At 33.9% G+C, this 12,500-nt stretch overlaps 1 protein-coding gene across 1 annotated transcript in view; it reads left to right on the forward strand.

Annotated features, from left to right (window-relative positions):
• The window catches only part of LOC145296680 (cytochrome P450 10-like), a 46,062-nt gene extending 35,963 nt beyond the window's left edge, over positions 1–10,099 (forward strand). Inside the window, exons 9-12 of the mRNA XM_080142630.1 lie at positions 168–246; positions 4,185–4,344; positions 6,968–7,011; positions 9,847–10,099. Coding sequence (XP_079998756.1) covers positions 168–246; positions 4,185–4,344; positions 6,968–7,011; positions 9,847–9,960 — 397 coding nt within the window. The 3' untranslated portion in view covers positions 9,961–10,099. The remainder of the gene's footprint in view (positions 1–167; positions 247–4,184; positions 4,345–6,967; positions 7,012–9,846) is intronic.
• Positions 10,100–12,500: the final 2,401 nt, after the last annotated feature.

Here is a 12,500-nt window from a genome sequence, read left to right on the forward strand (position 1 = left end):
GAAAGAAAAAAAGATAAATAATCAGATGGCGACATTCTCTGTCGGCCATTTTTGCCCATGTTTGCTTGATTATAATGCTCAGATTTTGTGTTTCTATTTCGTTTCCTTGAAATGATCAGTTTTTTATTTTTTTACCGTCTTATTTTTCCAACTTTGTCTTTCTTTAGATTATATCCCATTACATATGCCACCAGCCGAATCTTGCAAGATGACGTCGAAGTGTGTGGTTATCATATTCCAGTCGGCGTAAGTAAATATTTATTTGCATATATATATAGCAAAGAGAAGATCGCTTGTAGGAACAGAATAGTTTGCAAAGTCTGGTGGTAGTCATTAAAAAAAAACTTATATGAATCGGCAAGGAATTACTTTGTTCACCGGTTTGATTTACTTGCTGGAATTCTTGCAGGAGGAACCACGTCAAGGTTTCCAACATCCATAAATGAAAGTGGTACAATAGAACCGATTGGATACAAACTTGACATACCCAGCCCGTCATTCGTGTCGTTGTACATTTAACCACCGCCACTGTCATTTCCTTTATGTTAAAGTAATTGATAGGTTGTGCGAATAGATCCACTAGTATATAAAATGGTTAGTTGAGAATAACTGAAAATGGAAGATCAGTTGAAGTCAACTTGATAAATATGAGGTGAGGATGGCTAGACTATGAGAATTAATTCACATAGGGAACACACACACAGACAAAATTCCTTTTTATATATGTATATATGTGTGTGTGTGTCATCCAAAGATAGACTGTTTCGCTATATCACAGCTCTTTAGTGCGGCTAGACTATCACCCATCCCGAGCTAGGGATCGAACCTACAACTATTTAGTTTATAAGCGATAACATCAAATGTCTATTTATATGAACATTTTTACAGCTACTTTTTTCGAGTGCTTGATATTTTTGTTTATTTACACAGACCTTCGCTTAACGCTAAGCAGGCAATAGGCGAAATCATTGACGAAAAGAAAGGCGGCTTCACTAATATATATATATATATATATATATATATATATATATATCATATGCAACAAAATATGAAGGAAAAAATAGATGTTGATTCTTGCTCGTCAGAGTTTAAATCGAAAAGTGCAAATATATATTAACAGTGGGACAAAATGCTATGAAAGATTAATAACAAGCCATAAAAACTAGATTTGGGGACACTAAATAAAGCTTATAGCGAAATTACACTAAGTCCCATCAACCATACTCTCTACTTACTAAGGATTTATATAGAGAATCTCGAGGACCTTACTATGATATAACGAGCATGATCTGTTTCGGATAAAAAGGGAGTCATTACTAATATGTGCTCTTTGGCTGAGAAAACAAAGAAGAAAAAATTAGGAGAGAAAAAGAAAGGTTAACGAATGTGACGAAAGATAAAAATAGCCAAATTAATTTTTAAAAAAAGAAGAAGAAAAAATTGTGTCGATCCAAACGATAAAGTTGAAATGGGCCATGTTCAACCGCGCCTATTATACACGAGAGAATTATGGTATTCGTTTTTAATGAGGCAAAGAAAGAGAAAACAACGTAATTCTCTCACGAAAGTGATAGAATGTAAGTTAAGATTGGGAATCAAATGGGCGATTATGGAAATGGAGTCACTAATCTAGGGGCGATAACTAGCACTGACTACGAAAAAAATAAGCATATTTTGCAAGAAACCATTTAGAGCGCTAAAATAATCAATAACACTAAAACGGTTTTAAGTAAAAAAAAAAAAAAAAAGAAGAATAAAGCAACTCTATTTTCAACATTTTAATTGCGTTTGCACTTGAAACGAACGCATTTAACACCATACCATATCTGACGTCATTCAAACATAATGCTTTCTCATATGCAGGTAAAAAAATCTTTATTTCTGGTGGTAAAATACTAGTTGGATTAGTAATTTTTTCTTTTTATTATTTCGCAAAAATCTTGTGACGGCGCAAAAGAAGCGAATGTTGTTTTTATGTATCGATTCTTAGTTAGATAAAAGCTCAAATTAGCATTTTCAGATAATACATATGCATACCATACATTCTGTCCAGACCTTTAGCCAATGGCACACATATGCCGAGAAACTTTTTCGGGCTACTAAACACACTAATAGCATATACACTCTGCTAAACGAACACATATACACAAGTTCAAATATCCCCTTTCCTTCTGAAAAAAGCACGCATGCGAATATTCGCACGTTTTCATACCTATCTCTTTTAAACACGCGAAAACGTACACGGCACCGGCCGAAATCAATATGTGTACTCTGTTACAGACAAAACATCTCTCTTTTTCAGTAGAACGTTTTTAGTCTCTTTAAACTTCCATTTTTCACGAACTATCTTTCGCTGTTTTAACAAAGTTTCCAATAAAAATGAATTAATATTGTCTGGATGTTTTTTTTATGCAATGTTCCATGTTTAACAAATTCGGAATGGCAAGGCTTTACTTATCATTCTGCAGTTCTCTTTCTTTTAATAATTTTGTAATAAATTTTATTCTGATTTACATTGGTCAAATTGAAACTGTGTTTATTTTTTCGTAAGATATAAATATGTTAGTCTTGAATTTTTTAGATGGGGATTGATGATTTCGATTATTTTCGATTATTCGGACTACTGTTTGCATCTTGACATTTTCACAACGTTTTAGTCGATGTAACTTCCGATTTTCTTCAACTGTATCTCATCGAACTCGAGTGTCTTTCTGTCAAACTCGGGAATCTGCACAGAATTTCGAACGGAACCGTTTATTAGCTCTGTTAGGATCCATAGCGTAACAGATAAAGTACTAGTTAAAATCCGGTTTTAAGTGAAACTATTTTGGAGGTTGAAGATGGGCGATATTAATTATACGATTGTGAATTACTTAAAACTTCTACTCGACCGTGCCTGGCCGAACGAGAGCATGTTACCGCCATGGATTAAATAAAGGGTTTCGTTCAAAATTCTGTGCAGATTTCCGACTTCGACAGAAAGATTCCCGAGTTCGACAAAAAGATTTCCGAGTTCCACAAGATACATCTGAAAAATGGCTGACGGTACATTGGTCGCAATTATTTTATCTTTATCAACGTTTCGTGTTCATTTCAAGACTTTCTCGAGACGATTGCCCGTGAATTAAAAGGGTTCTGTTCGAAATTCGCGAACATTCCCAAGTTTGACATGAACATACCAGAGTTAAACTAAGGAAGGTCGGATGTTACATCAGCTGAAACGTTGTGAGGATAACATTCAAGATGAGAACAGTAGTCCGAATAATCGAAAGAATACAATTAGCAACATTCCGCAAACCTTATGATGTTAGGTCTTATCGGCCATCTTTCTGATTCCAATCAGTAGGAGCGCTAAGAACAATACCAAAAACTTGGAAAAAGAGTGGCCTTCCGTTCTCTTTTCAAAGTTTTTCGATATTGTTTCTAGCGCTACTACTATTAGTGGTGTTATCTTGAATTTTTTCATCTTCGATAACCCTTTGAGCTCTTTGGTCAGTTCAGTGTATTTGCTCCGCTTCTCTGTCTCCTTGATCTTCACTCTGCGGTCTGGTAAACCGACAAAATCTACAATCTAGCAGGTCTTTTCCTTCTTGTTAACTAGTATGACATCCGGTCTCTTTGCTTAGATGGGTTTATCCGTTTGTATATCCATGCCCTATAGGATTTTGTGACTTATTTTCAAGTACTGCTGCTGGTTTTTGCTAATATCATTTCTCTGGGTGTTAAACATTCAGTTGGCTGCATAATTCCCAGTGTACTGCTTTCCCCACTTGATCGTGTCTATTCTTATATTCCTTTTGGGCTGGTTTGCTGCATTCGCTTATTATGTGGTTTGTTGTTTCATCTCTTTGTCCACAGAGTCTGCATTTGCTGTTTTCTTGTATCTTGTCGTTCTTTGATTTGATGTGGTTGATTCTAATCGTGTTATCTTATGCGGTTGTTATTAAGGATTCACTTTCTCTGTTTAGATTTTGTTTTTGTAGTCATGTCCAAGTGTTTTCGTTAGTTTTTGTCATCTTTATGAATCATCCGCATAGTTGCTTCTCTTCTCATTTTTCTTTTCTTGTCTTATTATTATCGTTATTTTTATCATTATTATCGTTATTATCATTATAATCATTATTATTATTATTATTATTATTATTATTATTATTATTATTATTATTATTATTATTATTATTCAGACTCACGTACAGTGTAATATCTACGGCCTAGGTCATAATGAGAACATCTTTCCGGAGCCTGAGAAATATCAGCCTAGCAGGTGGGTTGGCAGCTGCCCCGACAATGGACTCAAAAGTTTATACAACCTTGTTTGGGGTCACGGTCCCAGGATGTGCATTGGTAAGTAATATACCTACGTGAAGATAACTAGCAAATGTTTGGATGCAAATATTTAATAAGTTTAAGAATTCATAAGATTACAGTGGTTATTACTTTCTTTTTTAATGTTTCTATTAAAATATGTGTACAAACCTATAGCAGGTGTTTATGAAAATAAAATAAATAAATAAACTATTTGTTACATAATGAAAGTAGCAGGTTTGTGTAGAGAGAATGATTGACGGATTTGGGTTCAAAAGATTGCCTTAACAAATGAAAATGATTTTGAGAGAAAGATTTCTTTCTGTTTCCGGACAGACACTTCAGTGAGACTGGCACGAAAAGTCGCCGTACGCACACACAAATGCGCGCGCACGTGTATACACACACACACACACACACAGAAAAATAAACAATTAGGTAGAGGCGCAATGTTAAATTAATATGACGCGGACTAATTCGTCTCTCTCTTCTAATACCTGAAAGTATGCAAGGCATGTACGCTCACTTTTATTATATGCTAGCAAAGCTACCCGACGTTCCTCGGGGCGTAGATGTAATATATTTCTATTAAAACTTCTGTATTTTCTTATCTTTCTTTCTTTCCCCCTCTCATGTTTAAATTCTCCCTTTCTCCACCACTCTCTTCCTTTTTCGCCTAACCAATCATTATATCTGGAAAGCACACACCCAGGCAACTCATTTTTATAGATTCTTCGATGAATGAGTCGGCATAAGAGAATTAACTCCTTGATAAAAAATCAGAGTTACTTCCCTTTTGTTGGTAAAAGCGACTCCCTCACTTATGAAATCTACACCAGTTTAGGGTCAACGAACCAATATTTTTTTCTAAATTTTAGATATTATTCATTCAGGGCAATGGCGATCAAGAAAATACTAATTTTGTGGGTGTTTGTTTTTTTCAGTTTTTTGTTTTAGTTTTAGCTTCGCATACAAACACACAAATACACAGACAACTGTCCTTTATATTATAGATATATTGTTGCATATTGAGCCAGGCAACGTCAGAATTATCGCTGGTTGTGCATACACGCAGTGGATTTTTGACAAGAATTCCAAAAGCAATGAGACATTCCAAGCGAAGTAAAATAGCAGAAAGAATGTGCAAACATTGTAAAATCAACATTCTTGACACTGACCAATATTCCAAACAATCGACGATCGGAATGTTGACCTTGTTTGGGAATACCGAACGAATTACTTACTGGGAAAATGCCAATATAAACAAATGTAAACCCGGGCAGAGAGAAGAGAACGAGAGCGAGCTGACAGAGTTGTCATTTGTTGTCACCAAACCACTTCCACCCCCCCTCTCTCTCTCTCTCTCTCTCTCTCTCTCTCTCTCTCTCTCTCTCTCTATGCGCCGAGCCGTTGGTGAAATAAACGAAGTTTTGTATAAACAACTTGTCAGCGTATTTCTTTTTGTAAAAACAGGTTGATCGCCGATATATACCCGCACGCACTTTTGTACTCGAGCTAAAAGAATTATATAGACTAGGCGGTCATTATTTAAAAGTGCAGCAATAACGCAACAATATCTTGTCCCAAATCCCAACCTATTTGGTGATGTGATAAAAGGGCTCAACCAATTAAATTTTGCTCCTTTGCGTGAGTAGTTATTATGATGCCCTGAATCAAACGAACATGACATTCAACGAACATGACCTTCAACACCGGTTATCACAATGGGGGGGGGGGGGACGTGCTTACATTAGAAACCGTCTAGAAGTGAGGGGAAGGATAGTCACTGAACTAACTGACTGAATAACTGAAAAAATCAGAAGATTCGACAGCCAATTCCATATTTCGCGGCGGTTTTCAATAGAAAAATCACTCAGATAATTAATAGCCAGGCTCGGCGTTGTTTAATATGAGTGATCAAATAATGACCCATGTTTCAACTTGTGTATCCGTAATTAGATTGTGTCAATATTAATTAATATAAATAATACGCTAAGACGTTTCATGTTCATACGTATGTTCATGTTTATGTTTCATAGTGATACGTTATCACTTTTCACACATTAAAACATTAGATGGTCAGATCAGCAAAGATGATGATTAGTGATTAATTTGATGTCCCTTATGTAAACAATTCTGACTTCACTCATTTTGAAATGAATTGTTTAAAAATCAAAGCATGTCGTAACGTCGACTAAAACAGCACAGTTTTAAATAAATTCATTCGAAAAATGTGAAATTTGTTTTAATGATTTCAAGAAACTTTAGCTGATAAGTAAGAAGATAGAGAATTTTTTTTTAATAAATAAATTATGATGATTTTAAATAAATAAATTATGATGATTTTAAATAAATAAATTATGATGATTTTTAATAAATAAATTATGATGATTTTAAATAAATAAAGAATTGTTTTACAGAATAAGGAAGAGTATGTTTTATTAATACATTTTTTTTTCAAAAGAAATATTATGAACAGTAAATTATACATAGTTATGCAGCAAACACCGTGGAATTTCCACAGGATCCACTAGCTACGGATACATTTTAACGCCATATATATATATATATATATATATATATATATATATATATATATATATATATATATATATATATATATATTATTGGTAATTAAATCGGCTTTCTTTTTCTTTTCTAGGTCGCCGCATTGCTGAACAAGAAATATTCATCGTTCTTACAAAGGTGAGAGATATTGATACTTTTTCCATTTTTCTAGAAATGAAAAAAAAAATGCCGAATCTTGGAACGATCATCCAACCTCTAAAATTTTTTATTGAACAGTTGCTTCTCTGATGAAATGGAATTTCAACGGATGCTGCTAATTATTATTATTGTTTTATTTTTTATTTTATTGTTTTGATGGAAATTGTTTTAGACAAGAGATGAAGCCAATTGATGTAAAGAGATAGAAAACACACTTTATGGCGAAAAATTAGCCAACTATAAGTGTTATGTGGATATATTCCGCGATTCTTTTCCATTTGATATGGAAAATGAGAACTAAAAGAAAAAATAAGGAAGCGAAAGTTACGAGGCTTTAAAAAGTAAATCTAATGTTTACCGTTTTATTCTCCTTTATTATTATTATTATTATTATTATTATTATTATAATTATTAGTGTGGGGAGGGGCTTTGCCCGGAAGTAAAATACGCTTAAATGTGATATTTTAATTTGTCCAGATTTCGTATATATTAATGTAGAGTTGTGATTTCAAAAGTAACAAGAAGTATTTGGGTGCCATCAGCTAGAATTGAAACCGAAGCTGTAACATTCAAAGCTGGTGACGTTACCACTCTACCAACGTGATACGCATATGAACTGGTTAAAACTTAAAAATTTTAAATAAACTAACATGAATGTACAAAATGTTTAATGATTTTTTAAATTTTGACCCCTTAAAAACAATTTTAACCGGCTACAGTCCCATAAAAGAACGTCCCATAAAAGAGTCCAATTATTTGAGGCCCCCGGTACTGCTCTGCGACTTTTTGTTTCGGTGAAGATAGAGTTTGAAAATATGGAGACAGGCAGACCGACAGAAAAACCAACAGACAGCCATTTATACATTAGATTATTATTATTATTATTATTATTATTATTATTATTAATAGTAGTAGTAGTAGTAGTAGTAGTAGTAGTAGTAGTAGTAGTAGTAGTAGTGAATGAGAAGGAAGACACAAAAAAGTGGAAAAAGTTTTCTTTATTTTTTTTATCTAAGTTTAAATTCTTCAATGGACAGAATCGGCAAATTGATTAGCAAAATCATAATCATTCCACTGTCGAAGAAATTAGAGCACAATTTTAATATATTTGTACTTATTTAATTTCAAAGTTCTGTATTAAAAACAAAAATTAGCACAAAAGACCGAAAACTAATGTTTTCCATTAACTTTTGTACGGACTTTTTCCATGGCATGTCTTCTCGAATACATTTCCATCCATACATGAATTAGCATATAATTGTTGATACGAGTTGCTGAATACTGCACTTGTAATTCCTCAATATATAGGTTCTTGAAAAGTGAAATACGTTGAACATTCTTTACTTTCGATTAGGCAAAAGTCCAAATACTGAAAACAGAATAAAAGATCACAACCTTTCAATTTTCGAAGAATTTATATGTAAATTTTTGGTCTACAGACTTGAAATTTGATAGGGGGTTCTATTTGTCTTTAGCCGGACAAAAACTGCTGCTAAGAAGTAAAAATTGAAAAAAATAGAACTTGGCAGGCGTAAGTCGACTTTAAGTGCTCTTCTACGCATGCGTAAATATACATTTAGAGGTTAAAAAAAGTTATTTTTAGCATTTTATATGCACAGGGATGTGGCTCAGAGATTAATGAATCAGGCTGGAGAGCTATATCTTTTGGTTTCGATCTTAACTGATGTCACTCAAGTTATATTCTATTTTTACTTTTAAAATTACTATGTATTGGGTACAATATAATATACAATACAGTTTTTTTCTTCATTAAAACTTGAATACGCTAAAACGTTTAATGTTCGTTTGTATGTTTTCACTTTTTACACATATTGAAAAACGAAATCGTCAAATCAACAAGCCTGGTGATTGATGATTAATGTAATGTCCTTTATAAATTATTAATATAATATAAAATAATTATATAAGATAAATACCAAATTTGCAGACATTAGAATATCATATTTAAGCGTATTTTACAACCTGGCAACGTCGGGCGGCCTGCTAGTATATATATATATATATATATATATATATATATATATATATATAGAGAGAGAGAGAGAGAGAGAGAGAGAGAGAGAGAGATATATATATAATATCTGCAGTGATAAGTTGTAATTTATACTGATAAGTAATAAGATTATACATCTAAAGACAAGAATAGGTTAAATTCATATTAGAATTGTCCTCAAGATCCGGGGCGTAACGGATAATATAATAAGTACATTCAGCTGTGACACTTTTCTAGAGGTTGTAGGTTCAATTTGTCGTACAGGCGATACGAAGACTATAATTGCGAATTACTTAAGATTTCTAATTAATCGAATCAAATAAAGGGTTCTGTTTGTAATTTCGTTCAGATTGCCGAGTTCGACAGACAAATCTTCGAGTTCTACAAGATATACCTTAATAAGGTTGGGGGGTTATATCCGTCGAAACGTTGTGAAAATAACACTCAATATGAGAACAAATAAAAAATTGTATTTTCAAGTTTCTGTGCAGCACAAAATAAAAATGAACACAAAATAAATGAATTTATATTATTTTGAACTCAAATGACCCCAAAATCGCTGGTTTCTCGTCAAAAACAGAATAAAAGTCTTTTATTTTGTTTTGCCATTGAATAACCCCAAAAAGGTTGATATGCCGTAAATAGTTAACATATACCTTTTTTGTCTATGGTCAAAGCAGACGAGACTTGGCTTCTATGTTTAGCATTAAATGGTCCTAAACGACTTGATATGCCGTAAAATAAGGCACCAAAACCTGCTCCTATATTTCTAAATGTGTTCTTGTTTTTTATTTCTTCAGATTTTACAGAATTTCCGCATGGAATACCACCACGAAGACCCAGAACCGGTTCTAAACACGGTCATGACGCCCGACCGACCTTTGCGTATCAAATTTCTTCCCCGTCACCATTAATCGACGCTCAAACTTTTCGCATATTCCATCCCGAAATACTCAGCTACTCATCAACTAACTGTGATCGAAAGAATGAATTTATTTACTTTATTTTTGTATATCTTCAAATCCATTGAACTTTTCAGCTTTATTTTTATTTATTTTTATTTATTTTTATACATTATTATATTTATTGGCCGATCTAAGGGGAATGCTGGCGGTTGTAGATTCCAATATGGATGTCCAAATAGTTAGGTGAATTATATAATATATATATAATTTCAATAATATATAATTTTTTTTCTTTATGTATTAGTGAAATATATATATATATATATATATATATATATATATATATATATATATATATATATATATATATATATATATATATATATTAGTGAAGTAGTAACTGGATTGTGTCTAGATTTTGTTATTGGGGAAGTAGTATTTTCTACTGGCGAGCCATGAATTTAACAGCTTTCCTGTTTTTAAATCTCCGAAATAGCTACATGGTAAACAACTGATGATCCCCGTTTTCCATTTAACAATTATTTTTTTATTTTATTATTTTTCACTATTATATATTTGAATCCATTTTTAATTGTGAATTTTCTTTATGTAACTCGGCTTATGCAAGTGCCAAATGTGCGATAAGTTATCTAAGTTAATCATCGAATACCTAAAGTAGTCCTAAACGGGTCGATTTTGAAAACCACTCCTATTACAGGACGCTAGTTTGTTGCCGGTTTTACTTTTTATTGGATTTGTTGTTCAAATATTTGTTTTAGAATAGTGTTTTAAAGTGTGACTTTTAGCACATTTTGTGTTTCCAAAATAATAAATCAAACAGATGTTATTCGACTCTGTATATAGGAACATATACGGATGAAATCGAGAAAGAGAGAGATGGTTTGGGTTCTATTACGTGCAATTAGTTGGAACCAATTTAGCTATCTATTATCTATATGGTCGGGCCTCTTGCCCGGTCCAAAATCTCTCTCTCTCTCTCTCTCTCTCTCTCTCTCTCTCTCTCTCTCTCTCTCTCTCTCTCTTTCTCTCTCTCTCTCTCTCTCCATATTTTCCTGTCTTCCATCAGCTGTCTCAGATCTTCAAAGTCACAATTGAAAGATACAATAACACTCGAAATCATACCAGAGTTCCATACCGCAGTGACCGTCGTGTGGGTAACCAAGAGTCGCGACCCGGGGTGCCGCTACTAGCCACAGTGATCGATAAGCCTACTAACCAAGTTAGCATTTGGCTCAAATATCTGTCCCATCAGAAACAAACTCTTCATTGTTCAAGTCTCACCTCACATATAAGACCATCGCCCTTGTGACAATCAGTTATTGGTCAATGTAGGGAAACCCCTTCATACCAATTGTCACTATCCAGCTCCCCTACTCCCCCGGGGAGTTGGTCCCCATTTTCCCTTCACTCTTCACATTAAAAAACGGCCTTGTGCCTAATTTGCTCAGTGGGGAAGCAAATAAATCCAACAAACTCTTCATCGTTTCAAACTTGAAGACCCATAGGATCGGCGTTTATCCTCGATTTCTGCTAAGAAAAAGAGCCATTCCAATTACAGGACGCTAATCTGTCACCAGTTTTATTTTGGGGGAAATTTTTTTTTTTTAGATATTCGTTTTAGAATAGTATTTATTTTATTTATCGCCACTCTACAAGGTTAGACATACGGTCAAATGTGGATTTGATAAAAGCGTTTCTGTGGAACGAACTGGATTCGAACTTGGCACACCCAGATTATCAGTCCGTGTTGGTAATCGATTAGCCATCGTCAACATAAGAACACATAAAATATGTGGAATAGTGTTTATTATAAAGATTAAAAAATAAAAATTCTAATTCATTTTAAAACACGTAAGTTACTTTTAGGACATTTTGTGTTTCCAAAGTTATAAATCAATCAGGTGTTATTCGACTTTATATGGGGTGAAATATGCGAATGAGATAATAAAAAAGAAAAGGAGGGAAGAAGACAGAAAGAGGAGAGATGGCGTCCTATTACGTGCAATTAAAATATATTAGTACAACAAAATATTAATAGAAGAGAAAGCGAGAGGTGGTATTCTATTACGTGCAATTAGTCGGATCCAATTTAGCACCAAACTATGGCTGTTTGATTTCCCTCCACTACAAGAGCTTAGACACCAGGGCCGGGAAGTGGGATTGAAAAGTCAGTCCCCCCTAAGAGAGGCACCCTGACCTGCAAAACGTGCCTGGGCAGTCTCGTCGGCATTTCCCGGCTAGGGTGCCTCAGGCGATTAGTAATAAACTAACCCCTGGTACAGCCTGGAAGGGTGGACCTCCTAGAACTGCACAGGACTAAACTCCCACCGCAAAATCAACAGGAACCGGATCATTACAGGAATTGTCTAATTTCTGTTGATTTTGGATAAAAATCCCAAGCTGAGTTATGACCAATGACACAACAAAATCTTAATCGAAATCAGATCCTAGCACAAGTATTAGTTCACCTATGACATCCAGTCCTACAATCTGAAGGAGCGTTATTTTTTTTTTCTCTGTGAACCACA

Source organism: Euprymna scolopes, chromosome 17 (genome assembly GCF_053919585.1).
Source record: "Euprymna scolopes isolate OS-2025 chromosome 17, ASM5391958v1, whole genome shotgun sequence".
NCBI lineage: Eukaryota > Metazoa > Mollusca > Cephalopoda > Sepiida > Sepiolidae > Euprymna > Euprymna scolopes.